The sequence below is a fragment of the Bufo gargarizans genome, chromosome 3 (assembly GCF_014858855.1).
Source record: "Bufo gargarizans isolate SCDJY-AF-19 chromosome 3, ASM1485885v1, whole genome shotgun sequence".
Lineage (NCBI taxonomy): Eukaryota > Metazoa > Chordata > Amphibia > Anura > Bufonidae > Bufo > Bufo gargarizans.
The window spans coordinates 276,262,412-276,287,896 of NC_058082.1; the positions used below are offsets into that span (position 1 = coordinate 276,262,412).

General features: G+C 43.3%; 1 protein-coding gene across 1 annotated transcript in view; it reads left to right on the top strand.

Moving 5' to 3' along the window:
- The window catches only part of LOC122933375 (multidrug and toxin extrusion protein 2-like), a 305,472-nt gene that overhangs the window by 162,771 nt on the left and 117,216 nt on the right, over positions 1 to 25,485 (top strand). Inside the window, exons 5-9 of the mRNA XM_044288336.1 lie at positions 6,643 to 6,791; positions 7,639 to 7,681; positions 10,956 to 11,000; positions 13,915 to 14,012; positions 18,524 to 18,621. Of these exons, the coding sequence (XP_044144271.1) occupies positions 6,643 to 6,791; positions 7,639 to 7,681; positions 10,956 to 11,000; positions 13,915 to 14,012; positions 18,524 to 18,621 (433 nt within the window). The remainder of the gene's footprint in view (positions 1 to 6,642; positions 6,792 to 7,638; positions 7,682 to 10,955; positions 11,001 to 13,914; positions 14,013 to 18,523; positions 18,622 to 25,485) is intronic.

Genomic DNA, 25,485 nt, shown 5'->3' on the forward strand with positions numbered 1-25,485 from the left:
CTATGCAAAGATCCTAATGGTGGAGGTTTGCATATCCACGAACCTTGACTATAAAGCCCTGAGCACCCTACAATAGTGAGGGGACACGACCACCGGCTCCCTACACAAGACACGGAGGGAGTCAGGGTCATCTGGGATCCAGCAAACAGATATAAACATATAAAAGTACACTTAGCTTTGAAGCAACGAGGAGGACAGATCAGCGTGCACACACACTCCAGGAGGAAATATAAGCCGCTCAGAAAAGCATTCTGAGGAGGCATTTAAAGGGAAGCAATTAAGACATGACAGCTGAGAGAGGCTGACGAGAGGAGGAGCTGAATACCACAACACAGAAATTCAAGGAGGAGGTTCTGAAAGGCCTCTGTCAGAGCTTCTCAGCTGTCTGGTTGTGACAATAAGTGGAAAAAATAAGGGCCTATTTGACGTTCAGCGGTGCAGTTATTTGTTCAAAAGGCCTTTTTGGCTTGTATTATTTATTTATTTATTTGATCTAACAGTATATCAGACAGAGAAGTGCCAGGCCCTGCACAGGGGAATGGCAGAGGCCTAAATGTTTCTGGTGCAGACACAGGTTGCAGCAGAGTAAGGGGGCCTAGCAACAGGAGTCGCAGAGAGAGGCCCGAGCTCCCGGTGTCATCTAGCGGTAGTGTCTTGACCAGCAACCCAGCGGTTCTTGAATGGTTGACTTGGTCATCAACTTTGTCCCAATTGACATCAGACACCCCCAGCCAAGAGTCGGTGGGTTTGTCAGACACAAACCTTAGTTGGTATGGCCTGTGAGCAGGCCCTGTGCCTTCACCTGTCCTCAACCTGCCTCTGTCCTTTTCTGTTCCCTCAGCCTGAGAAGTATTATACAGGGAGTGCAGAATTATTAGGCAAATTAGTATTTTGACCACATCATCCTCTTTATGCATGTTGTCTTACTCCAAGCTGTATAGGCTCGAAAGCCTACTACCAATTAAGCATATTAAGTGATGTGCATCTCTGTAATGAGAAGGGGTGTGGTCTAATGACATCAACACCCTATATCAGGTGTGCATAATTATTAGGCAACTTCCTTTCCTTTGGCAAAATGGGTCAAAAGAAGGACTTGACAGGCTCAGAAAAGTCAAAAATAGTGAGATATCTTGCAGAGGGATGCAGCACTCTTAAAATTGCAAAGCTTCTGAAGCGTGATCATCGAACAATCAAGCGTTTCATTCAAAATAGTCAACAGGGTCGCAAGAAGCGTGTGGAAAAACCAAGGCGCAAAATAACTGCCCATGAACTGAGAAAAGTCAAGCGTGCAGCTGCCAAGATGCCACTTGCTACCAGTCTGGCCATATTTCAGAGCTGCAACATCACTGGAGTGCCTAAAAGCACAAGGTGTGCAATACTCAGAGACATGGCCAAGGTAAGAAAGGCTGAAAGACGACCACCACTGAACAAGACACACAAGCTGAAACGTCAAGACTGGGCCAAGAAATATCTCAAGACTGATTTTTCTAAGGTTTTATGGACTGATGAAATGAGAGTGAGTCTTGATGGGCCAGATGGATGGGCCCGTGGCTGGATTGGTAAAGGGCAGAGAGCTCCAGTCCGACTCAGACGCCAGCAAGGTGGAGGTGGAGTACTGGTTTGGGCTGGTATCATCAAAGATGAGCTTGTGGGGCCTTTTCGGGTTGAGGATGGAGTCAAGCTCAACTCCCAGTCCTACTGCCAGTTTCTGGAAGACACCTTCTTCAAGCAGTGGTACAGGAAGAAGTCTGCATCCTTCAAGAAAAACATGATTTTCATGCAGGACAATGCTCCATCACACGCGTCCAAGTACTCCACAGCGTGGCTGGCAAGAAAGGGTATAAAAGAAGAAAATCTAATGACATGGCCTCCTTGTTCACCTGATCTGAACCCCATTGAGAACCTGTGGTCCATCATCAAATGTGAGATTTACAAGGAGGGAAAACAGTACACCTCTCTGAACAGTGTCTGGGAGGCTGTGGTTGCTGCTGCACGCAATGTTGATGGTGAACAGATCAAAACACTGACATAATCCATGGATGGCAGGCTTTTGAGTGTCCTTGCAAAGAAAGGTGGCTATATTGGTCACTGATTTGTTTTTGTTTTGTTTTTGAATGTCAGAAATGTATATTTGTGAATGTTGAGATGTTATATTGGTTTCACTGGTAAAAATAAATAATTGAAATGGGTATATATTTGTTTTTTGTTAAGTTGCCTAATAATTATGCACAGTAATAGTCACCTGCACACACAGATATCCCCCTAAAATAGCTAAAACTAAAAACAAACTAAAAACTACTTCCAAAAATATTCAGCTTTGATATTAATGAGTTTTTTGGGTTCATTGAGAACATGGTTGTTGTTCAATAATAAAATTAAGCCTCAAAAATACAACTTGCCTAATAATTCTGCACTCCCTGTATGTTGTGGGCTCAGCTCCACTATACAGCGAGGACGAGCTACTAGAGGACAGTCAGCAGCTACTGGCGTGGGAGCTGGTGTTGCGAGGCTCCTGACCCAGAGAACGTTGAGGAGGACATCAGTCACGTGCAGACAGTACTCGATAATGATGATGCAGCTGAACGCACTTGGGAGCCGGGTGAATTAGGGGCTTCGTCATCATCGGGAGAAGAAGGTGGCAGCTTGCCCGTGAGGCAGAGGTGGAGACAGCAAGTCGCTAGCGTGACCGGGAGTCAGCAGGGTGGCAGCAGTGGGAGGTCAGGAGCCAAACGTGCCCATGGTAGACCACCCACTTTGCAGGAGCCTACCTGTCCGGAAAGTAGTGGTGAAGGGGTTCACGGAAGCAGCGGCGGGAGCAGTCAGTCAGTGCGGAGTGTTGGGGGTAAAATCACCTACTCGGCGGTGTGGCAGTTTTTTGTTAAGCCGGAGGAGGAGGTGAACATGGCCATTTGTAGAATCTGTGGGCAGAAGGTGAAGCATGGCAATGTTGGCACCTCGGCCCTGCGTCAACATATGCAGTGTCACCATAAAGTGGCCTGTGAGAACCGTGGCTCCGATGTGGTGGTCCAGCCTGCCGCAGCAACCGTCAAGGCTCCACTACCTCAGCCGAAGGGAGCTGTTCTTCCCATCATCTGCTGGTCCTGATGCTCCTGCTCCTCCTCCTCGTCAGTCATTCCGTCAGCAATCGATCACCGAAGCGATTGCCAAGAGACAACAGTATGCGTGCACTCGTACAATGGTGCAGAAGCTAAATGGGCTCCTTGCCAAGTTGCTGGTGCTGCACTCCCTCCCTTTCCAAGTGGTGGACTCTGCACCTTTCAGAGAGCTGAGCCGAGGTGGAGAGTCCCAAGCCATAATTTATTTGCCAAAAAGGCTGTACCAGCCCTTCACACGTATGTAGAACAGAAAGTGAGCCAGTCCTTGAGCCTGTCGGTGTCTGCTAAAGTGCACGGGAGCTCCGACGTGTGGAGCTGTAACTAAAGTCAGGGACAATCCATGTCCTTTACGGCCCACTGGGTGAATATGGCTCCTGATCAGCCACACCAGCAACTTGGCCAGGTGACGTCGCTTCCACCTCCACGTTCTCACGTCGTTGGTCCTACGACAATGTCCGCCTCTGCCTCCTCATTCGCCACCGTGTTCTCAGCCTCCACTACATGGACAATTCACAGTGCCCCTCCAGCATACCACATGTGCAGGGCACGGCGGTGTCACGCTGTTCTGCACCTCGTTTGCCTGCGAGAACGGAGTCACACAGGAGAGGAACTGCTCCATGTCCTTCATCAAGGAATCGAATCCTGGCTTTCTTCGTGAAAACTCAAAATCGGAACCATGGTGACTGACAACGGGAAGAACATTTTGTCGGCGCTGCGTCAAGGAGTGCTGAGCCATGCGCCCTGCATCGCACATGTGTTCAATCTGGTTGTCAAGCGGTTCCTGAAGTCTTCCACCTATCTGCAAACATCCTAAATATGGCCAGGAAACTTTGCATGCACTTCAGCCACTCATACACCACAAAGAACACCCTCCTTGAGCTGCAGTGGCAGAACGGCATCCCCCAACATAGGCTGATATGCAACGTTTCCACTAGTTGGAATTCAACCCTCCATATGTTGGAGCGACTATACGAACAGAGAGAGGCCATAAACGATTTCTTGATGATCTAAGTGGACAGGACTACTCCCTTGTGTAACTTCGATGTCACCCAGTGGCAGCTCATGCGTGACACCTGCCATTTGTTCAGGCCCTTTGAGGAAGCCACGTTATTTGTCAGTCGCCAGGACTACGAGATGAACAATGTCATTCCACTGCTTCATATTCTGGAAGAGATGCTGGTAAATCTGGCTGGTCAAGGGACTGGAGAGGTGCCGTCTAGATCTCATGGCCACATGAGCCCTGTGGGGTCAAAATCGGAGGAGGAGAACATTGGAGCACAAGCAATGTGTAGCAAAATGGGTGTTTTTTATACACAGGTGACAGGATAGGAGGAACAGGAGCAGCCAGAGGAGCTACAGTGCAATGAGGAAGATGAGGCAGAGGATCCAGACACACCGTGGCAGTATGCAGTGGAGATGGAGGCAGGGAGTCCCTCCGAGTCACTTGCACAAATGGCCCGATGCATGCTCACTTGCTTGCGTAATAACATCAGAATTGTCACCATTCAGCAGAGGGTTGACTTTTGGCTCTCCACCTTAGACCCCCGCTACTGGTCCAAAATGGGGCCTTTTTTACACCCACTGAGAGGGAGGAAAAACTGAACTACTATAGAGACATCCTATGTAGTCAGTTGGCCACTGTCTATCTGCGCCATCGTCCATCCTCTCACAGGTCTGACTGGGGGGACCCTCTGCGCTCACATTCCACTGCCATGGCTGCTGGGAAAGGGTGGGGTGACAGAAGCAGTACCAGCTCCATCACCAGCAGCTTGAGTTTAGAGTTGCTGATGAGCAGCTTTCTTCACCCGCCTAGTGAAGAAACTACTTACCAGAAGCAGGAGGACCTGAACAGGACCTGAACCAGCAGGTGGTGGCATACTTGGACAGCATCCTGCCACCCCACATTGAAGATCTGCTGCACTACTGGGCAGCCAAACTGGATTTGTGGCCGCAACTGGCAGAGTTTGCCCTGGAAAAGCTGTCCTGCCCGGCAAGTAGTGTGTCAGCAGAGCGGGTGTTTAGTGTGGCGGGGGCCATAGTTACCCCAAGAGGAACTTGCCTGTCCACAACATGTGGAGAGACTGACCTTTGTCAAGATGAATCAGGCGTGGATCAGCCAGGATTTCCACCCACCAATGTCTGATGCATCAGACTAGATCAACCATGGTGCCACACCAACACTTTGACAAAAGAGACAGGTTTCTTCTGGCTACCTGCCTCAGCTACTATTCTGATGCTGCCACCCGTCTGATGCCAAGTGCTCCTTCTTTCACCCACCATCTTCAGCTGGTACTGTATTGCCACCCACCTCCCCACTCTTTCACCGGGTCACTTTTTGGTCTCCTGATGCTGCTACCACCTCCACACTATGTCACCTTGCCACTCTGTGGTTTCCTGATACTGCTGCCACCTCCACACTATGTCACCCTGCCACTCTGTGGTCTCCTCATGCTGCTTCCACCTCACCACTATGTCATAGGGCCACTCTGGGGACTTCTGTTTCCATCCTCCCCACTTTATGACTGGGCCACTATTTTGCCTTTCGGCCTGGCTGACATCATCATTTATTTGACCCTTCTTCTGAAAGGATCCTGTCTTTGTAACAGCTGTAATGCCTGCATGACATGGTCCCTATTTTGCATCAGAATCGGCTTATGATTTGGTAGCCAAAAGCAGGAGTGGGTACAAAACACAGAAGACATGCAAATATTCAATTCACGTGTCATCTCTTTTTTGGATCCACTCCTGTTTTTTTTTGGCTTTAGCAATACTGATGGATTACTGATCAAATGCTGACCGAGTGAAGGCGGATGCTCCACAGACAGGATCATTTGTTTGGAGGGGGTTCTGAGACATATCAGAGAAAGGGCGAAATAATCAGTGATGTCAACACAAACTTCGGGGGGGCTCTACTTGTTTAAGCATTTAATAGAACAGGTTCTGTAGATATCTACGTGGAATCAGCTGCCTATGGTGTTAAAGGAGTGCGCTTCTTCTTGATGCTAACATTGACCTGTAAGGCTGAGTTCACACTTGAGTTATTTAGTCAGTTTTTGCACAGTAACTGCCCAAATAAGTGAAGTGTTCAGTAATTCTAAGAGCGACGCCCGTCATCTGCATGTCATACTGACTCATAGTATTGTTTTACTACCACAGCAGACTCCCTATGCGTGTTCCTGGCTGCAGAGAGCCTTTATAGTGGTGTAGAACACTGTGTTCTACACCACTATAAAGGCTCTCTGCAGCCAGGAAATAGCCGTTATTTTAACTGATTCACCACAAATAAATTCGGATTGAACCAAATTTTTTCAAAAAATTTGCCGAATCGGCCTTATCGAATGTTTTAGAAATTCGCTCATCTCTAACTCTTAATAAAAACTATGAACATCAAGCCCAAACAAGAATTTTGTAAAAATAGAAAACCATAGTTTCATATGATAGGATCCTTAGTTTTATTGCTACAGTACTATCTTATATGTTTAATATATAGCTATGAAACTAACTATCTTTTCTTTATATACTCCAGACGTACGGTAGTAAAAACCTGAAACGTGTGGGGACAATACTGCAGAGAGGAATTCTCATCTCAATGCTCTGTTGTTTTCCTTGTTGGACTATTTTCATTAACACAGAGCAAATACTGCTCCTCTGCAAACAGCGTCCGGATATAGCCAGGTAAATAATAATCCTATATGATTTTCCAAAGATCATCAAAGTGAACCATCTATATGAAACAATCTGTTTAAACCAAGGCAAGCACACTATTAATTTAATACTACTGCCTCTGCTATGCAGCAACTACTGCAGAGGAAGTTCTGCCAGCAATACCTGTCGGGTGCTTATTTTCAATAAGGAGTTATCCAGTTGGGACAGCAGCACCTTTAATCCTCACTTCATCTCATATTAGTTCAATCCACATGTCTTGACTTTCCCACTAGCATACTCATACACATTTGACTTGACAGACACCTCTAGCAGTGGCAGAACATAGCATGCGCATGTTGAAATCTAACATGTCCGATCCTTGTTTCTCCATACATTTGCCATCGCATTAGGTTTTTCCACTGGTCATGCTGAGCTGTTATTGATCTAACATGGTAAGGTGGCTTAAGTAGCAGTGCTTCTTAATCTCAGTTATGAATTTACATGCATGTGTGTAGAACATCTGTTATTTCCAAGAATTCTGTGTCACCTCAACTCCTGAAGTCATATAATAGATTAAGGGTCGACACAAGGGGCAGGTGAAGTATCCCTTTGAAGGAAATCGCAAATTCTGGATTTTTGAAAAACAAACATCCAATCAGTACGGTATTTCTGTGTATAGGTAAGAAACTTAGGGAATTCTGAGAAAAGATACAACACAAGACAATACATTTTATAAATGTCTATTGGATAGCTATCATGCCGTACTTCAGGGGCTGAGGGTGGTGCGATACGTTCTGAGCCTACCCAATTAGCCACCAAAAGAACTTGTCCTTCATGTCTATTTTAATTGAAGCTAAAACCGTTTTCTTTTTCACAGGTTAACACAAAAATACGTAATGATATTTTTGCCTGCACTTCCAGTAAGTATTAGATTTGTCATCAGACACATCAGTAACACAATTTATAATTATTCCAATTTATAATTATTGTTTCATTTTAGCCTTTCCTATGTCTTTTATACCTGGCTAGAAGATTCAGAAATTGATAATGGAATATCAGCTTTTCCCTAATATACACATACTAGTAAAATGTCTTGGTAAATCTCTTTCTGTATCCAGTAAAATATTATCAGGTGATCAATATCCATGCAACATTTTCACCTTTTTACTAACTAATTTAGGCTGTATTCACATCACGTTTAACATATGTCATATTTAACATATGCCTGGTGGGGTTGATCATGCTGATTAAATCGATTGATTATCTTATGGCCAGGGGCGTCGCTAGGGTCTCAAATGATCCGGGGCCCAAGCCCCAATGCATATTGACCAATTCTCTAAGTCAACCAACCGACCCCAACGCCACCACCACCGCTACCGCTCACATCCAGTGCCTCCCAGGTGACATCTCCTCTCACGTAGATCTTCTCTGTCATCATCTTTTCCATTTGGTCCGGACAACTTATTTCAGCCGCCTCGTCTCTGCAGAGTGTAACACACGGACATCTTAGGTTCCTCACTTTTCTGTACCCCCAAATACTATTTTGAAGAAAAATGAGTCCCATACAGATAATCTTCCCCATAGTAATAGTGCTCCTCATAGTCCCACCAATAGTAATTCCCTTCTAGAATGCCCTCATTAGTAATACTGCTCCCTACAGTGCCCCCAACAGTGATAGTGCTCTCCAAGAGTGCTTTCATTAGTAGAAGAGCCCTCCAGTATTAATAATGCCCTTACAGAGCCCCCCGTAGAAACAAGGCCCCCTATTGTTTCCCTTTAGTGGTAATAAAGAAGTAATAGGGCCCCCACAGTGCTCTTAGTAGAAATAATGTGGATCTATAAGTCCCTCCTATAGAGCCCCCAGGAATAATAAGAACACCTAATGTCCCCTGGATTTTAAATGCCCCCACAGTGCCCCCATATTTATATCGCCCGCTACTGTTATAATGCTCACCCTGAAGTGCCCCAGTATTTATATTGCCCTCTACTGTTATAATACCCACTCTGAGATGCCCCAGTATTTATCTCACCCCCTACTGTTATAATGCTCACCCTGAAGTGCCCCAGTATTTATAATACCCCCTATAGTTGTATTCCTCCATTTAGTGTACTCAGAAATGAGAATTCCTCAGCCCCTCCAACATACAGTCCCATGTAAATAACATTATTTACCTCCCTCCATCATAGAGTCCCATGTAAATACCATCACACCACCTCTCCAGTCCCCTACAATATACAGTCTCTTATAAATAACATCCCTCTCTACCTACAGCCCCCTCCAAAATACAGTTCCATGTAAATAACATCACACCATCTCTCTTGCCCCCTCCAATATACAATCCCACGTAAATAGTATCACCCCCTTCCGAGCCGCCTTCAACATATAGTCCCATGTAAATAACATCACCCTGTCCTAGCAACCTCCAACATGCATTCCCATGTAAATAACATCACCCCCTCAATTTTCAGTCCCATGTAAATAACTTCCCTCCCTTCAGTCCTAACATACATTCCCAGTTAAATAACCACAACTCCCAGCATTGCTCTGCCTCTCCCTTTACTTACCTCTCCTCATGTAGCAGACCTCACCACAGCTTCTTCCCAGGACTTCTCTTCACTGCTGAGGCATCCTCGCCTGCACTGGTCACATGACGGTGACATCATCGTAGGTCCTTTTCAGCTACAGCATTTAGAACTGATCACATGACCTGTGATGTCACCACAGGTCCTTCAGCTCTTGCAAGGCATTAGATTCAATTTTATTGCCATCCTGAGGACGGCAATACAGTTGTATCTATCTGGCAGGCAGGACATTCGTGGCCTGGGACAAAACAACAGGGGCCCAGGCCCCTAATTTTTTAACCTAGCAACGCCGCTGAGTCTCATGTTCAAAGCTGTAGTGGATGGTGTGATATGGAGTCTGAAAGTCAAAAGTTCAAAACATTGTTACCCTTTTGCTCGTCAGTGTAACTGTTTACTCTGTATCCATCATAAGCACCACTTCCAGGAGGAGCGCAGCTGCTGGGGGGATGGAAAGGTAAGTATTCTCTTGCCCCCGTATAGCACTCTCTCTCTCTTATGCAGAGTCTCCACTGCCACTAATTGCAGGCATGCAAATATAAGAAATGAAACTAAAGGGGCAGTAGACTAAATAAAACTTCGCTTTTAATAAAATAGGAGATAAAATAGCCCCTACTAGACAGACAACGAATAAGACGTGCCCTATCTTGGGCAAGTACAGACACAACACACAGAAATGTCACTAGGGGAATAAATCAGGTGCAAAGTGGAAGGTCAATTTGGGCGGCGGGGGTAGTATTGTGTAATGCCCACTAGCCCTAGTACCTCCCTACTTGTCCTGTGACACCCTATAAAGTATCCAAAGGACGGGGTCCAAAAAGCCCTACAAGGGGTGGCCCAGACAGGAACTCTGATCCTAATAGGATACCCTGATAAGGCCCTGGTCAAAATTATGACAGAAGGAGACAGAGTACACACTTTGGAACGCTACACAAAAATATATAATGAACACAGAAAAAGAGGGGTATAACACCACCTAGACGTCCAAAAGAGATCAGGGTGGGGGCATACTCAAGTGTCCCAACGAGTTTCTTCAGTTAGAGCCCCAGGATTCTTCAGGGGACACAGGGATAAGTGGCCTAGCAGACACCACCACACTGGGTCTTGCTGCACAGTGTGCCTACAGCCACCCCTGACCGCAGACAAAAAACGAGCTTAGTCACAGACTGATTACAGCGAACACTTAGCCCCGTGTCCCCTGAAGAATCCTGGGGCTCTAACCGAAGAAACGCGCCGGGACACTTGAGTATGCCCCCACCCTGATCTCTTTTGGACGTCTAGGTGGTGTTATACCCCTCTTTTTCTGTGTTCATTATATATTTTTGTGTAGTGTTCCAAAGTGTGCCCCCTTGTGCTCAAACGAGGTTATTTGCATAAATATAAATCATATAGCCATAAAACAGATATCAATTTACTCAGCATGATCAATCGTACCAGGCAATATGCCTGTTTTTTTTAGGGTTGCTCATGCTGACAAAGGCTCTTTAAATATGGGACAAAAGCGTGATGTGAACACACTCTTCCATACACTAATTTGAGATACATTGTTGCAGGAAAATTATACTGAATTTCTAGTGATTTTGTGTTTTCCTTTTCTCTTAATGCCATCTACAGGCAAATTTTCTAATGCAGCTACAAACAAAATATTTACAGAATCAGGTAATAAATTACAATCTATTATGTATATAGCTGAGTTACCTGTGTGTTTTATGAAATGAGTTTTCCAAAACCATAAACCCTTTTGAGATTACCAGGCAGGGTGCAAAAGCTAAAAAAGAAAGTCTCATCTGTCACAAGTGTTCTGGGTTCAGCATCAAACTCCCATCTCCATTTATGGTCCCCATTGGACTGGAAGATTGACGTACCATCTACATACATGTCATCATTGCTGACCAATTAATGGCCTCATTGGTGGCAATGGTCACATGCCACAGAGAATAAAAGACTCTTTTTATTTGCAAATGGTCACATGCCATGCCAGAACATTTCACAGCTAAGGTCATTGTTGGCTGCCAGAGGTGACATGCGTAAGCCTTCCGGTCAAGCACAGACTAATTAATATATTAAGTGGCATTTGATCCCTTCTTGACCTCTGCTGTACACGTGTGGGTCTTTAACTCCGTCCTGCACCATGCCGTAGATTTATGGCATAACTTTAAACTGTCACGGTTAAAATCACAAGTGACCAGAGTGATGGCTGCTGTAATTTACAGCAGACCATCATTGCAAACTGTCAGGGGAACAATCACAGAGGACCTGTACTGGCGATTGCTGCTATTGGTTTTCTTCTGTGCCTCTGCTGTAACGCCTCATTCCTGTGTGAGGCAATTAGAGTGTGAGCTCAGAAGACGTACTGCGTCGATTGTTAAAAAGAAAAAACAAAATTGGCCTCCCTAATCACTGTCCTGATTTCTCTTAACCAACTCAGCTCCTGTCTGTGTATCGTCTGTGGGCTGACTAGGCTTTGCTGTGTGGGCTTATATGAGCCACGTGGGATCGCCAGTGATCCTTTCACCACCCTCCTTTTTTTTCCACAAAACTAAAAAAAGTAAAACAATAAATAAATAAAAATATTAATAAATAGTAGTAGTCTAGTTAGCATATACTGTATTTTATAGTGCACACGTTACCTAATTGGTGCATCAAACTTTTTTGTGCCTAATTGGTACATCAAATTTTTTTGTGCCTAAGTGATGTGTCATAAGTTTTTTTGATGTCCTAAAGAATGTATACAATGGAAGAGGTTAATACCATTGTTGCTTCCGTTACAGAGTCTACTGGCGAGGCTGCCCCAGCATTCCTCATGTTCTCCTTGTTATCCGCTAGTGACTCTGAATGACTCCCAAGGAGGAGTCCCAAGACTGACACCACAGCTATCCCTGATGATCCCATATGGATGACCACTCTGGACTCTGGAAATTTTTTTTTTTTTTTTTTGATGATTTAATTGATTTAATAGTTGCCAATTTGTGCATAGGACAGTTTCGTTCCCCAAGTTCCAACTCCTTTTATGCCAGACCCAGAAATGGGCCCCTGTAAATGGACACGAAATGGCCAAATTTTGGGGCATTGTATTATATAAGGGATTAGTCAAGACATTCTGTTTAACTCCAATGTTCCATATGGCCTTAAAGGGGTTTTCCGATACTTAAATACTGATCTATCCTCTGGACATTCAGGACTCCCTGCTGATCAGCTGTTTGAGAAGGCAGCAGCACTAGCGCCGCGGCCTTCTTCAGCTTTCCCTAGGCCTACTCACTCAGAAGCAGCTCCAGGATCATGGAGGACATTACAGATAAGTACTGACTGGTATCGTTTTAAATAAGGCACTTAGGAATTTTGTATCTCAGCCCACGTAGCTGCAGCAGATTTTTTTGGTTTGTTTTATTCAGTTCCTGCTCACTCCCCCCTCCCCTTTCCGTAGACTTGCATTGATATGTGTAATATGATCCTTCTGTGAGCTGCTGTTGTCCTTGATGGTTTTAAGACAACCGACCGTCATGGACATTTAACCCAGTGGAGGCCATGGTCAATTGTGATTCGGTTGCTGTGACATCCTCTGGACTCCTGAAGAATCCAAGGCCTGTGAGGGTGAAGTTCCTGTGGAGTTCTGTGGCAGGGCTCAATAGGAACACTGCAATGGGAGAAACGATCAGATGATTGCATAGTAAAATCCCCTAGGTGGTCTTAAGTGAAAAATACAGGACAACATTTTTTTTTTCAAAACAAAAAAAATTAAACAATATAAAAATTTTAATCACCCTCCTTTCCCTATATTCAAATTAAATAAACAATAAAAAAAGATCATTGTTACCTTTTTACAAATTAACCAATGGATTGTGAGGTGTTTTAACAAAGATCGATGTATATGTCCTCATAGTATCCATCTGGAAGAATTTCGTTGTCTGAACACATGAGGTCCCCAATAGCTTATACCAGACATTGCAGACTAAAAATATATGATTTTGGTACATGTTATCTAAGGAACAGAATTTAAATTAGGCTACTTTCACACTCGTGTTTTAACTTTCACACTCCCATTGACTTTCAATGGAGTTCATGACGGATCCGTCTTGGCTATGTTACAGATAATGCAAATGTATCCGTTCATGATGGATGCATGCAGTTGTATTATTGTAACGGATCCGTTTTTGCAGATTCATGACGGATCTGCCCAAAACTCGAGTGCGAAAGTAACCTCATGTTTAATCAATAATATTACTATATCAACACCCTTAGGAGTAGCCCAAAGTCAAGCCTGTTGCTTGACACTGTGGCTCCATGCCCACTATCGTAACACTGTGGCACTTATTGTTGTCACAAATAAACTATATGTACAGTATTTGTAGTGTTGTTCATTGATATGGGATGATATATATAATCATAGACTTGTTTTCGCCATTTTTACAAGGTAGAAAATGTTCTTCCACCATTAATATTCACAGATGAATCTACACTAGACAATGTCTACGTCTGTTCCTATTATGTATGTTAATACATCAGCCATTTAAACTTGTACAGCATGTTCCATTATTCACTACTAACCAAGAAATATATTTTGTTTCTTTTTCAGAATATAATGTGGCCTCAGGTTTTCATTGGTATATTAGTAAATGTCATTAATGCAGTGGCCAATGCAATTTTAATTTATGTTCTGAAGATGGGAGTGGAGTAAGTTATCATTTTTATACTTTAAAAATTGGTGAAATAACAGAAAGAAAAAGTGCATTCAAGACAATGTGTTGAGAGGATGCAATGTCCTATTTCACAGAACAAAAATGTAGAAAACCAGCATAGCTGCATAGTTTGTAAGGTTGGAAATGCGTTTAGCACATTATGCTAGTGTAGCTTTATACATACTTTATATGTACTCTGAGAAAGGTTTAGTAAACAACTGTAATATAAATGTTAATAGTTTGACAATTGACATGAAATAGTTAATCAAGGGAACGTAATGCAGTGGCTGATTTAGTAGACAATGATATCATCCTGCTTCTGGGGAGTCTTAGCAGCTGACAGGAATGGTGAAGTGGGAAGCAGAAGGCTACCTGCTGCACCATTACAATCCGCTGAGAGTAGGACCTACCTCAGCCATTTCAGGACTGCGGGACAGCCACTGAAATCTGTGACTGTTCTGCCGGGCCCGGGAAGGTATGCTGCTGTCCTCACTCAGAAGCATGGTCAAGAGCAGCGGCCAGTGGCCTATTATTCTGCTCGGCTGGACCTACTAGTTTAATGGTACCGATCCTGTGTCAGAGCAGTTGCAGCTGTCCAGCTTCTCCTGGTAAAGATGCTGATATTGTACTAGATTACACAGTTACTGTCCTCACTCAACACAACAATCATGACATCCTCTCTCAGGTCCAGCCCATTCACATCACCATGGCTTGTCAAATTCGACTCCAGTGTGCCTCCTCATGCCCCCAAATATCACCCTAAAATACTGCACTGTATTTAATCCAGCTACATTACTTCCACTAGATCCAAAGGGGAGAGAGGGAGGTACAACAGCAAGGACCTGTATTCTATTTCATTGATATTGGAAGAAAAACTGTACTTACTAGAATAACATGATTGTGTGGCCTTTATGGCCCAAGAAACAGCAGGATTTGAACATGTCAAAAATTGATAAATTCTCCTGCTTCACTTCACATATTACAAAGCTGTCTGCCTACAGCCACCACTAGGGGGAGCTCAGGGCATAGAACCAGATGCATGCTCTGTCTTCATTAAAAGTATGCCACTGGTCAGCACCACCTTTTTGTGCTTTTCCACATGAATGAAATGCAGATTTTACAAAGACTTTGCTACACCTTGGATTTTACTCTATGCATTAGAAAGGGTAATTCCATGGAGTGAAACCTGCAGTATAAATTGACATGCTATGGATTAAAAATCTGGTCTACATGTCAATTCCCATGCAGATTTATTATGTGGAATGCAATTTGCTGCTGGTGTAAAATGCTGCATATTTTGTGCCCACAATTCCACAGCATATATGCCTCACTTAGGTGCACCATTATAACCCCAAGAACAGAACCACCTTAACAAACAAGAGAATGAAACAGTATTGACTAGACCCTCTAAATAATTACAGACCCCAGAAATGAATACCAACCCAGGCCAGACCCCCTGAATAGGGGAAGATCCCAAACCAGACCCCACTAAATACAGACCCTGTGATGACCCCCTAAATAAATACAGACTCCCTACATAGTGACAAGGGTAGACCCCCTGTTTTGGGAACAGCCGAAAACCTATGTTCTATTTAAAGAGGACCTTTCACCACTCCTGACATGCCTGTTTTAATAGCTTCATGCATTCCCCATGTAATAACAATTCTGGAGCATCTATTCTTATGGCTCTATGTTGTGCCATTCCTTTAATATTTGTACTAGAAGTTATGATGAATTGCTAGCAGTCTGCAGTAAGAGTACAGACGGGTGGTAACAAGTTTCCGGTGTGTACCTGCACAGTCTGACACTATCCAGTCATTTCTCTCTTTGTCAAACAGGTACACACCCCCGACTGGTTACCTCCCCTCTGTACCCTTACTGCAGGCTGCTGGCAATTCATTCATAACTTTTAATTTAAATAATAAAGGAATTGCACAACATAGAGCCATAAGAACAGATGCTCTAGAATTGGTATTACATGGGGAATGCTTGAAACTATTAAAACAGGCATGTCAGGAGCAGTGAAAGGTCCTCTTTATTCCTCTGCTGATTTAGGTTTAAATTCTTGCAGATTATCCAGCTCTGGCCATTTATTAGTGTAAGCTCCATAAAAAGCAATATGTCAGCCACTGAAAATGAAATTTTCTGTAATTGTAGTTTAGCAACCTGTCCCGCAGTGCTTGCTTTGCAAATTTGTTTTGTGTTTTTGTTGGAAAAACCAATAAACTTCAGTGAAAACAGCAACTCGTCAAATGAATAGGATGCAACCATGTGTATTCTACAAATGGACTTGTTACTAGGGTAAAGATAAAGAATTTAATATAAAGAGTACCTATTGTTGCAACTGGAAAAAAATCCTTACAAAAATGCATTACAATTCCTTCTTAGGCAGCTATAGATGTTTATTACTACTCTTCTCTGTATGTCTAGAAAGGCCCATTTTCCTGCGGTGTCAGTACTGAGTCAGTAAGCGCTTCCTGTATGAACCTGGAGAGCTGTGCTGTGTGCAATGCCCAGTCAGATGTCTCCTGCCAACACAGATGCTGAGAGATACTGCTGTAGCTTCACCCCTCCTCCCCACCTATTTACTGTTGTAAGCTAGACAGTTGAAGTCTCTTTCCACTTATAAGATCAATTACAAAGTGTGGGGTGAAGATAGATAGATAGATAGATAGATAGATAGCAAAATAATTTGTAGATATCAGAGTAGGAGAAAAGCCCCTGACATTCTTGTGGCTGCCCATAAAATCATTGATGCCTTATTCCCAAAACCAGAACACTAGGCCAGTCTAAACAAAACCAGGGAGCAAGAACAACTTCGCTGAGAAAATATATTATTCCATTATAAACACTATCATAGCATTTGAGATGTCCTCAGAGCCCTTAGGCCTGGTGGAGCCATTTGAAAGGTCAGGTAGAAGATACCATGACCTGCAGCAGAGGTCATCTATCAAAAAACCATACCGATGAAGATTTATCAAAGAAATACTGGACCTAATTTATAACTTGGCAGTGTGCTGCTCAGAAATAAAATTATCCACCAGCATCACCTGTGTGAATGTCACCTTAATCAGAGTTCTGCAAGAGGAAGTAATTAAAGTGAATCTGTCACCTGGTTTGACCATATTAAGCTCTCACCATTGCCATGTTTTATAAAATACCTCATCTCCTGCAGGGGTTTTCTTATATTCATGCCTTCATTTTGCTAAAAAAAAAAGCAATCTTTGTGTTATGCAAATGAACCCTGAAGTTGCCCAGAGGGGCGTTATTCTTCACCCTCTGAGCGCAGTAACGCCCCCTGCAGTGCCTAGCCCGCCTTAGTTTATAGCCCAAGCATGCCTCCTCGCTAGGTAGTAATATCCCACAGTCTCTGCTACGTCAGTTAATTCATTCAAACCAGGCACCTGGAATCTTCAGTTAGTCCGGCTGAAATCTCGCGCAGGCGCAGAACCGCCTGTGTGATCCAACCGCTCCTGAGGGCAACAGCCTCAAAAGTGTCACTGGGGTCAGCGCATGCCCAGTGACGTCTTCTTATCGCTGTTGCCCTCAGGAGCGGTTGGATCGCATTCATATAAGAAAGAAAACCACTGCAGGAGATAAGGTATTTTATTAAACATGGCAATGGTGGGCGCTTAATATGGTCAAACCTGGTGACAGATTCCCTTTAAAGAACGCACCCCATAATGTCTCTAACCCCTGTATGTTTGATATGCACATGTGTGGGTTGGGTGACAGTGGTATGAAGTCGCTATGATGCCCACAGGAAAATTCAGAGCCAATCACTGACCTCAAAACTTGTTGGTAAAATGCCATTAGCATACATACTACCCTCGTCCTGACGTCACATGCAGGGAGGCTAGCGGAGGCAGCTGCAGTCCTTCTTAAGGTGTATGTGTCACTGTAGCATGTTCTCATTTCTTTGCGGGACAAGTTTCTTGATGAACTGGCCAACTTTCCTGCTACCCCTAGGCAACCGGACTTCTACCGTCTCGTAATGTATTAAATCAGTTTCTTTTATCCCTTTTATTTTCAAACTGTTATTTTTGCATTGTAGTTGTATGTCCTTGTATTTTTACCTTGTGATAACTGTATTTTTGGGACGCACTGTCCTTTAGATATTAAAACTTTACTTTAATAAGAGCTTTCTTGTGTTCTAACTGATTTAATAACCTCAGAAGAAGTGTTTTGTATATTGGAGTAGTAACTCTGTGAATGCTAGAGCGAGGAGTGGGTAATTGTGAGTTACCTAGTTTAAGGCGTCCTGTCCTCTTAATATGACAAGTGGTGGCGGCTTATATTCGTTAGATGTGGTGGTCAGATAGCTAAAGGGGGAAGATTTAGCGTAACCCTATGGCTCAAAGTAGCAGAGTAGGATGTTAAAGTTAAAATCTGGGTGACCCTTTAAGCTCCCATCCTGAGTCTAAGCTGTGATCCTGACACAATGTTCCATGTATTTATATGCACTACTGTAATAACTTAATTTCCTCTTTTATGTGTATCGTTTAGGGGCTCAGCTTGTGTAAACACAATATCTCAGTGGGCAATGGCCCTATTTCTGTTTCTATATATAATTGTGAAAAAACTACACACCCAAACATGGGGAGGTATGTATACAGAGTTCACATATTAGTTTTATTTTCTGTTTTTCTGACTTGTCAGAAGAACAGACAGAGAAAGAAAAAACTGGATCCCATAAAAAAAACTGATGTTGTGCATAAGTAAGGTTTCGTTCACATCACCGTTCAGCCTTTCAGTTGCAGGAGAATGGAAAGGACGGATAAGCACATAACTGACGGCAAACTGAGTCAAACAGAGCCCTTAGGACCCTATAGACTATAATGGGGTCCGTTATGTTTCCGCTCAGAAGATGATTTTGAAGCGGAGACAAAAGTTGTGCATGCAGGACTTTTGTCTGAACTTCAAAATCATCTTCTGAGCGGAAACATAACGGACCCCATTATAGTCTAGGGGGCCTAAGGGCTCCGTTTGGCTCAGTTTGGCGTCAGTTATGTGCCTTATCCGTCCTTTCCGTTCTCCTGCTCCGAGAACGGAAAGGCTGAATGGTGATGTGAACGAAGCCTTAGGCTAGTTTCACGCCTGCAGTGTCAATTACAGCAGGCTGTTTCGGCAGAGAACAGGTGGCCTCCACAGTACTCCATCTCTTTAACAGTGATTTCCAGAACAGCCAGTCCCCTTAACAGTGGCCTCTACAGCAATCTGCCCCTTAACACTTACCTCCATAGCGGACCGTCCCCTTAACTGTGACCTCCACAGCAGACTGCCCCTACGGTGGCGAGAGGTCTGGTTTTAGGCCAGACAGTCCGGCTTTCAGACTCCCTGTCCTCCATCCAGCGCAGGGCCTGGATGGACACAGGGATGTCCTTTTGAACAGCTCACTCTCAGACAGCAACACTGTGCTGTCTGAGAGTGAGCTGCAGGGAGAAAGTCACCCTCCCTCCCACCCCTGCAGCTGACAGAAGTTGATTTTTTTCTTCATTTCTTCAATCCACGTCGGCTGCGGAGTGGGAGGGGCTGTGGCCTAATCAAATCGGGGGCTTGGCTTAATGTGACCTGGGGGTGGGATTTTTAAATCCGTCTTTTGAGGGTGGCTTGAATGGCCACCCTACCTGCCCCCTTAACTGTGACCTCCACAGCACTGCACTCCCTTAACAGTGACCTCCACAGCACTGCACTCCCTTAACAGTGTCATCCATAGTGCCCTGTTCCTTTAAAGCTGACCTATAGCACTGAAGAAAAATGCCTGGGTTGTTATGGAAACCTGGTGTAAAACTGTGTGTATGTGGAGACTTAGTATGTGGAGACTAAGCCTGCAAGCTTCTATTAACTGAAAAGGGTCATGTGACCAGGCTTCTATTGGCTAATGCATTTTTTTGGGAATATCTCAGGAACAGTATGCGTTAGAGAGCCAAGACATGGTCTAAAACCTCCCCGGACACCTAATGTACCTGAGATTGTAAATGCAACGGTGCGGATTCCTTTAGCGGACATACATACACTCAGCTTTATATATAAGATATAAGACATAAGTGGGTGGAGCCTAGATTTTACCAACTGAAACATTGGTAAGTATGAGATATATATATATATATATATATATATATAATGAAAATGTACCCACCTGAAATTTAAGGACCAGGCCATTTTTTGCAAATCTGACCAGTGTCACTTTATGTGGTGTTAACTTTAAAACACTTTGACTTATCCAGGCCATTCTGAGATAGTTTTTTTGTCACAAAATGTAATTCATGAAAACTGGTCAAATTGATTAAAAATTTTTTTTTTTATTTAATAAAAAATACCAAATCTGCCATAAATTTTGAAAAATTTGCCAATTTCCAAGTTTCAATTTCTCTACTTCTATAATACATAGTAATACCTACAAAATAGTTATACTTTACATTCCCCATATGTCTACTTCATGTTTGGATCATTTTGGGAATGACATTTTATATTTTGGGGATGTTACAAGGCTTAAAGTTTAGAAGCAAATCTTGAAATTTTTCAGAAATTTTCAAAAACCCACTTTTCAAGAAGCAGTTCAGGTCTGAAGTCACTTTGTGAGGCTTACATAATAGAAACCACCCAGAAATTCTAGAAACTACACCCCTCAAGGTATTAAAAACTGATTTTACAAACTTTGTTAACCCTTTAGGTGTTCCACAAGAATTAATCTGTCTCTCTCCATCAATTTTTTGACAGATTTTCCATTTAATTTTTTTTTCCAGTTACAAAGCAAGGATTAACAGCTAAACAAAACTCAATATTTATGGCTCTGATTCTGTAGTTTACAGAAACACCCCATATGTGGTCTTAAACTGCTGTTACGGGCACACGGCAGGGCGCAGAAGGAAAGGAATGCCATACGGTTTTTGGAAGTCAGATTTTTCTGGACAGTTTTTTTGACACCATGTCCCATTTGAAGCCCCCCTGATGAACCCCTAGAGTAGAAACTCCAAAAAAGTGACCCCATTTTAGAAACTACATGATAGAGTGGCAGTTTTGTTGGTAGTATTTTAGGGTACATATGATGTTTGGTTGTTCTATATTACACCTTTTGTGAGGCAAGGTAACAAGAAATAGCTGTTTTGGCACCGTTTTTAGTTTTTGTTATTTACAACATTCATCTGACAGGTTAGATCAGGTGGTATTTTCATAGACCAGGTTGTCACGGACACGGCGATACCTAATATGTATACTTTTTTTATTTATGTAAGTTTTACACAATGATTTAATTTTTTAAACAAAAAAAATCATGTTTTAGTGTTTCCATAGTCTGAGAGCCATAGTTTTTTTCAGTTTTTAGGCAATTATCTTAGGTAGGTCTAATTTTTTGCGGGATGAGATGACGGTTTGATTGGCACTATTCTGGGGTGCATATGACTTTACGATCACTTGCTATTACACTTTTTGTGATGTAAGGTGACAAAAAATGGTTTATTTAGCAGAGTTTTTTATTTTTTACGACGTTCATCTGAGGGGTTAGGTCATGTCATATGTTTATAGAACCGGTCGATACGGACACGGTGATATCTAATATGTCCCCTATTTTTTAACTTTATTTGGGGAAAATTACATTTTTGTTTATTTTTACTTGAAACTTTTAATTTTTTGGGGAGAAACTTTATTTTTTCACTTTTTTTTTACTTTATATTTTGTCCCACTTTGGCACTTGAACTTTTGGGGATCTAATTCTTTACAATGCATTCCAATACTTCTGTATTGGAATGCATTGGCTGTATGAGTAATACAGTGAGCATTACTCATACAGCCCGTTGGCACAGCCGCCAGCCGCAACACTGAAAAGCAGCAAACCGTAGGTCTGAATTTAGCCCTCCCCGCGCATTTAGCCAAGGTGCCTGCACCTTGTTCTGATCACCGTCATGTGTCCTTAAGTACCGGGACAACATGCCGTACCGGTACGTCATGTGTCCGGAAGAGGTTAATAAAAAACGAAATTAATCAATCACACGTCAGGTCCAGCCATAAAACCCTGACACCAATGAAGACTCCTTGTATTATAATGCAGCAAAAATAAATTTATTAAGGGAGTGAAAGTTGTGCTGCCTCAGGACTACAGGAAACAAAAATTTCATGTGGGTAAATTTTCATTTTCCTGGACGTCTTATGGCAGCACAAATGTATATGGAATTTGAAAAGCAAAAATTAATGGTGAGGTATAGAAGATGCTAACTCCAACACTCTTTTGCCAAAAGTAGAGCTCTCTGCTTGCAGAAGATCCAGTCAATAATGTTTCATGAAGGTGGAATTGGAGGACCAGGTTGCCGCCAAGCAGATCTGGTGAAGAGACACCTGCCCCCAGCTCCGCCCATGAAGTTTCAGTTGATCTGGTTGAGTGTGCCTTGACTTTAAGAAGACACTGGACTTCCTTCCGTGAAAATTATTTTTCTACCGTACTGCGTATCCAGCTGGCAAAAGTGGCCTTGCACGCTTTGTTGCCCTTATTTGGACCATGATGCTGTATGAACAGATTTCCCACTGATCTAAACTGTTTTGCCCTGTCTAGGTAACAGAAGACAGCTCTTCTTAAATCTAACAGATGAAGCGTTGCCTGCTCTTCACCAACAGGATCTGGAAATTGCACAGGTAAGGTGATTTCTTGATTTATATTATTGCTAGAAGCGACCTTTGGAAGGAATCTCCAGGCATTGTACGAAGAACCAGACAATGACCTAGGTCTCTGAGATATAGGTCCCGGATAGACAAAGCTTGGAGCTCATGTATTCTTCTGGCAGATGTTATGGCCACAAGAAAGAACGTCTTTAAGGTCATCAAGTGCAGAGATGCTTGCTGTAAAGGCTCAAATGGCAAGTTGGAGAGCACTGACAAAACAAGAGAAAAATTCCAGGAAGGAAGCAGAGGATGAACTGCTGGATTAGCAATCTTTAGTGCTCTGAAGAACGACTTTACCAAGCAGTTATTGGAAAATAATCCCTAAAGGTGAGTGTTTATGGCTGTAAACTATAATTTCAAAGTGTTGAGTTTGAGGCCTTTATTGACACCCTCTTGCAGGAACTGAAGAATGGTAGTTATAGCTTTAGGATCCAGAGATTGCCTGGTACACCATGACTTGAAGATCTTCCAGACTCTATTATAGGTTCTAATAGTTGTATGTCTTCTAGAGGCTAGAATTTTGCAGATAACCTCGGTGTAAAGGCCTAACTCTAATAGGGCTTGCCACTCAGCCTCCAGGCCGTTAGATGGAGCATCTTCAGATTGAGATGAAGGATTCCTCTCTGGGATAGTAGACTGAGCCACAGTGGGAGCTTCCAGAAGATCCCTCTCGGCATCATCAATGCCAGAGAAAACCATGCGCTGCGCGGCCAGAAGTATTGCTATTGCTTGCGTCAATTCTTCCAATTATTTTCCTCAGGACCTTGGGCATTAGAGGAAGAGGAGGAAATAAATATATCAGTTTTCCAATCCAGCTGATAGATAGACCATCCGCAGATAATGTTTATTTCTCATGATGGAGAGAGCAGAACTGTCCTACCTTCGCATTCTTCGCTGTTGTCATGGCATCCAAGTCTGGCATTTCTATCTTCTGGATAATCTGATTGAAGACCTCCGAGTTCAGGCTCCATTCCACCAGGGCTATCTTGTTGCGGCTGAGGTGATCGGCCAGACAATTGAATGACCCCCTGATGTGTGTGGCAGAGATTACGGCTGTATGGGCCTTTGGCCAGGTCATTCATTTCCTGCATTCCAATGACAGAAGGGGACTCCCTGTACCCCCTTGTTTGTTTATATAAAATACAGTTGTAAGATTGTCTGATTGAACTTGAACATGAGTTCCCTGCAACAGGTGCTGAAAATGCTTTGTAGCTAGAGTTACGGCTCTTAACTATTTCATATTTGAGGATAAGGGCTTGTCTGCAAAGCTCCACTTCTTTACTCAATGAATTCCAACATGGGCACCCCAACCCCATGACGAGGCATCCGTGCTGAGGAGAGTCCAGGGCTGAGGAATCAGACAATGACCTTTCTGGAGATGAGACGAAATCAGCCACCACTGAAGATCTTGACAGGTTGAGGGGTGAATGGACACTATCTTGTCCAGGTCTTTGTGAGCACCGCTCCATGATGCCAAGATGTTATTCTGGAGCTTCCTCATTCGGGACTTGGCCCATAGGACTGCATCGATTGATGATGTATGGAGCCCTAGTACTCTCATCGCATTTCTGATGGTGATCAGGTGGCATGTGGTGAGATGAGTGATTTGTCATACAATCGTCAACCTACAACCGTCTCCTCTCTACTGAGAGTTCAGCATGAAGCCCAAAAACTTGATGTTCTGTGTTGGGATCAGATGTGATTTTTTTTTTATTAATCAAGAAACCTTGTTCTTGTAACACTTTTATTGTTGTCTGCAGATCCTTCAATAGTTGAGCTGCAGAGGATGCTCTCAGGAGCCAATCGTCTAGGTAAGGAACCACAGTAATGCCTCTGCTGATAGAGCCACTACTATCTTGGTAAATACTCTCGGGGCTATCGCAATCCCAAAAGGCAGACATGTGAATTGGAGATGTTGCAGACCTGTGCTTGAGCGTAGAGCTATTTGAAGATAATTGCAATGCTGGGGAAATATTGGTATGTGTAGATGCGCATCTGTCAGGTCTATTGTCGCAAAATAATCTCCATTCTCTAATAGGGGCATCACCGATCGGATTGTCTCCATCTTGAACTTTCTTTTAAGCAGAAATCTGTTCAGAAAGGCCAGATCTATAATGAGCCACCATTTGCCTCCTGGCTTGGGCAATGGGAACACTTTGGAGTATACTCCTTTTCCTCTTTCTGACAGTGGAACTCTCTCTAAGGCTGCCTTTTGAATAAATTGTGAGATTAGTCTGGGCACCACTGTTGACTTTACTCTGGTTATTGTGAATTTTTCCGGAGGAGGAGAGATGAATTCTAGTGCGTAGCCCTCTGTAGTGTAGAAACCACCCAGGCATCTGAGAAGGTGGCTGCCCATTGGCGCCAGAATTTTTGTATCCTGGCGTCAAAGTCCTAGAGGAGTCCAGGTCATAGTCCTGGAGGAGAACTTTACACAATCTAAAGGGGCATCACAGAGGAATTCCGAAGCTGCCTTGAGTAGGGGCAAATTTTCTAAAAGATCTTCTCTGGGTACTCCATCTTTAATGTCTTGGCCTAGTTGACTGAGCCAAACACGTAGAGATCTAGCCACCGAAACCGAGGAAAGAGTGATTTTAGAAGTGGCAGCAGATATATACTTTTTTCAACAGCGAGTCTGCTTTTTTATCCATAGGATCTTTGAGTAAAGAAGCATCTTCTGATGGAAACACAGATTTCTTGAATAATCTGGCCACTGCCAAGTCAACTTTAGGACACGAATCCCACTCCTCAGAAAGTTTCTTGCAGTTTATTTATAGACTTAAATCTAGCACTAATATCTGTTCTTTTCTCTGGCT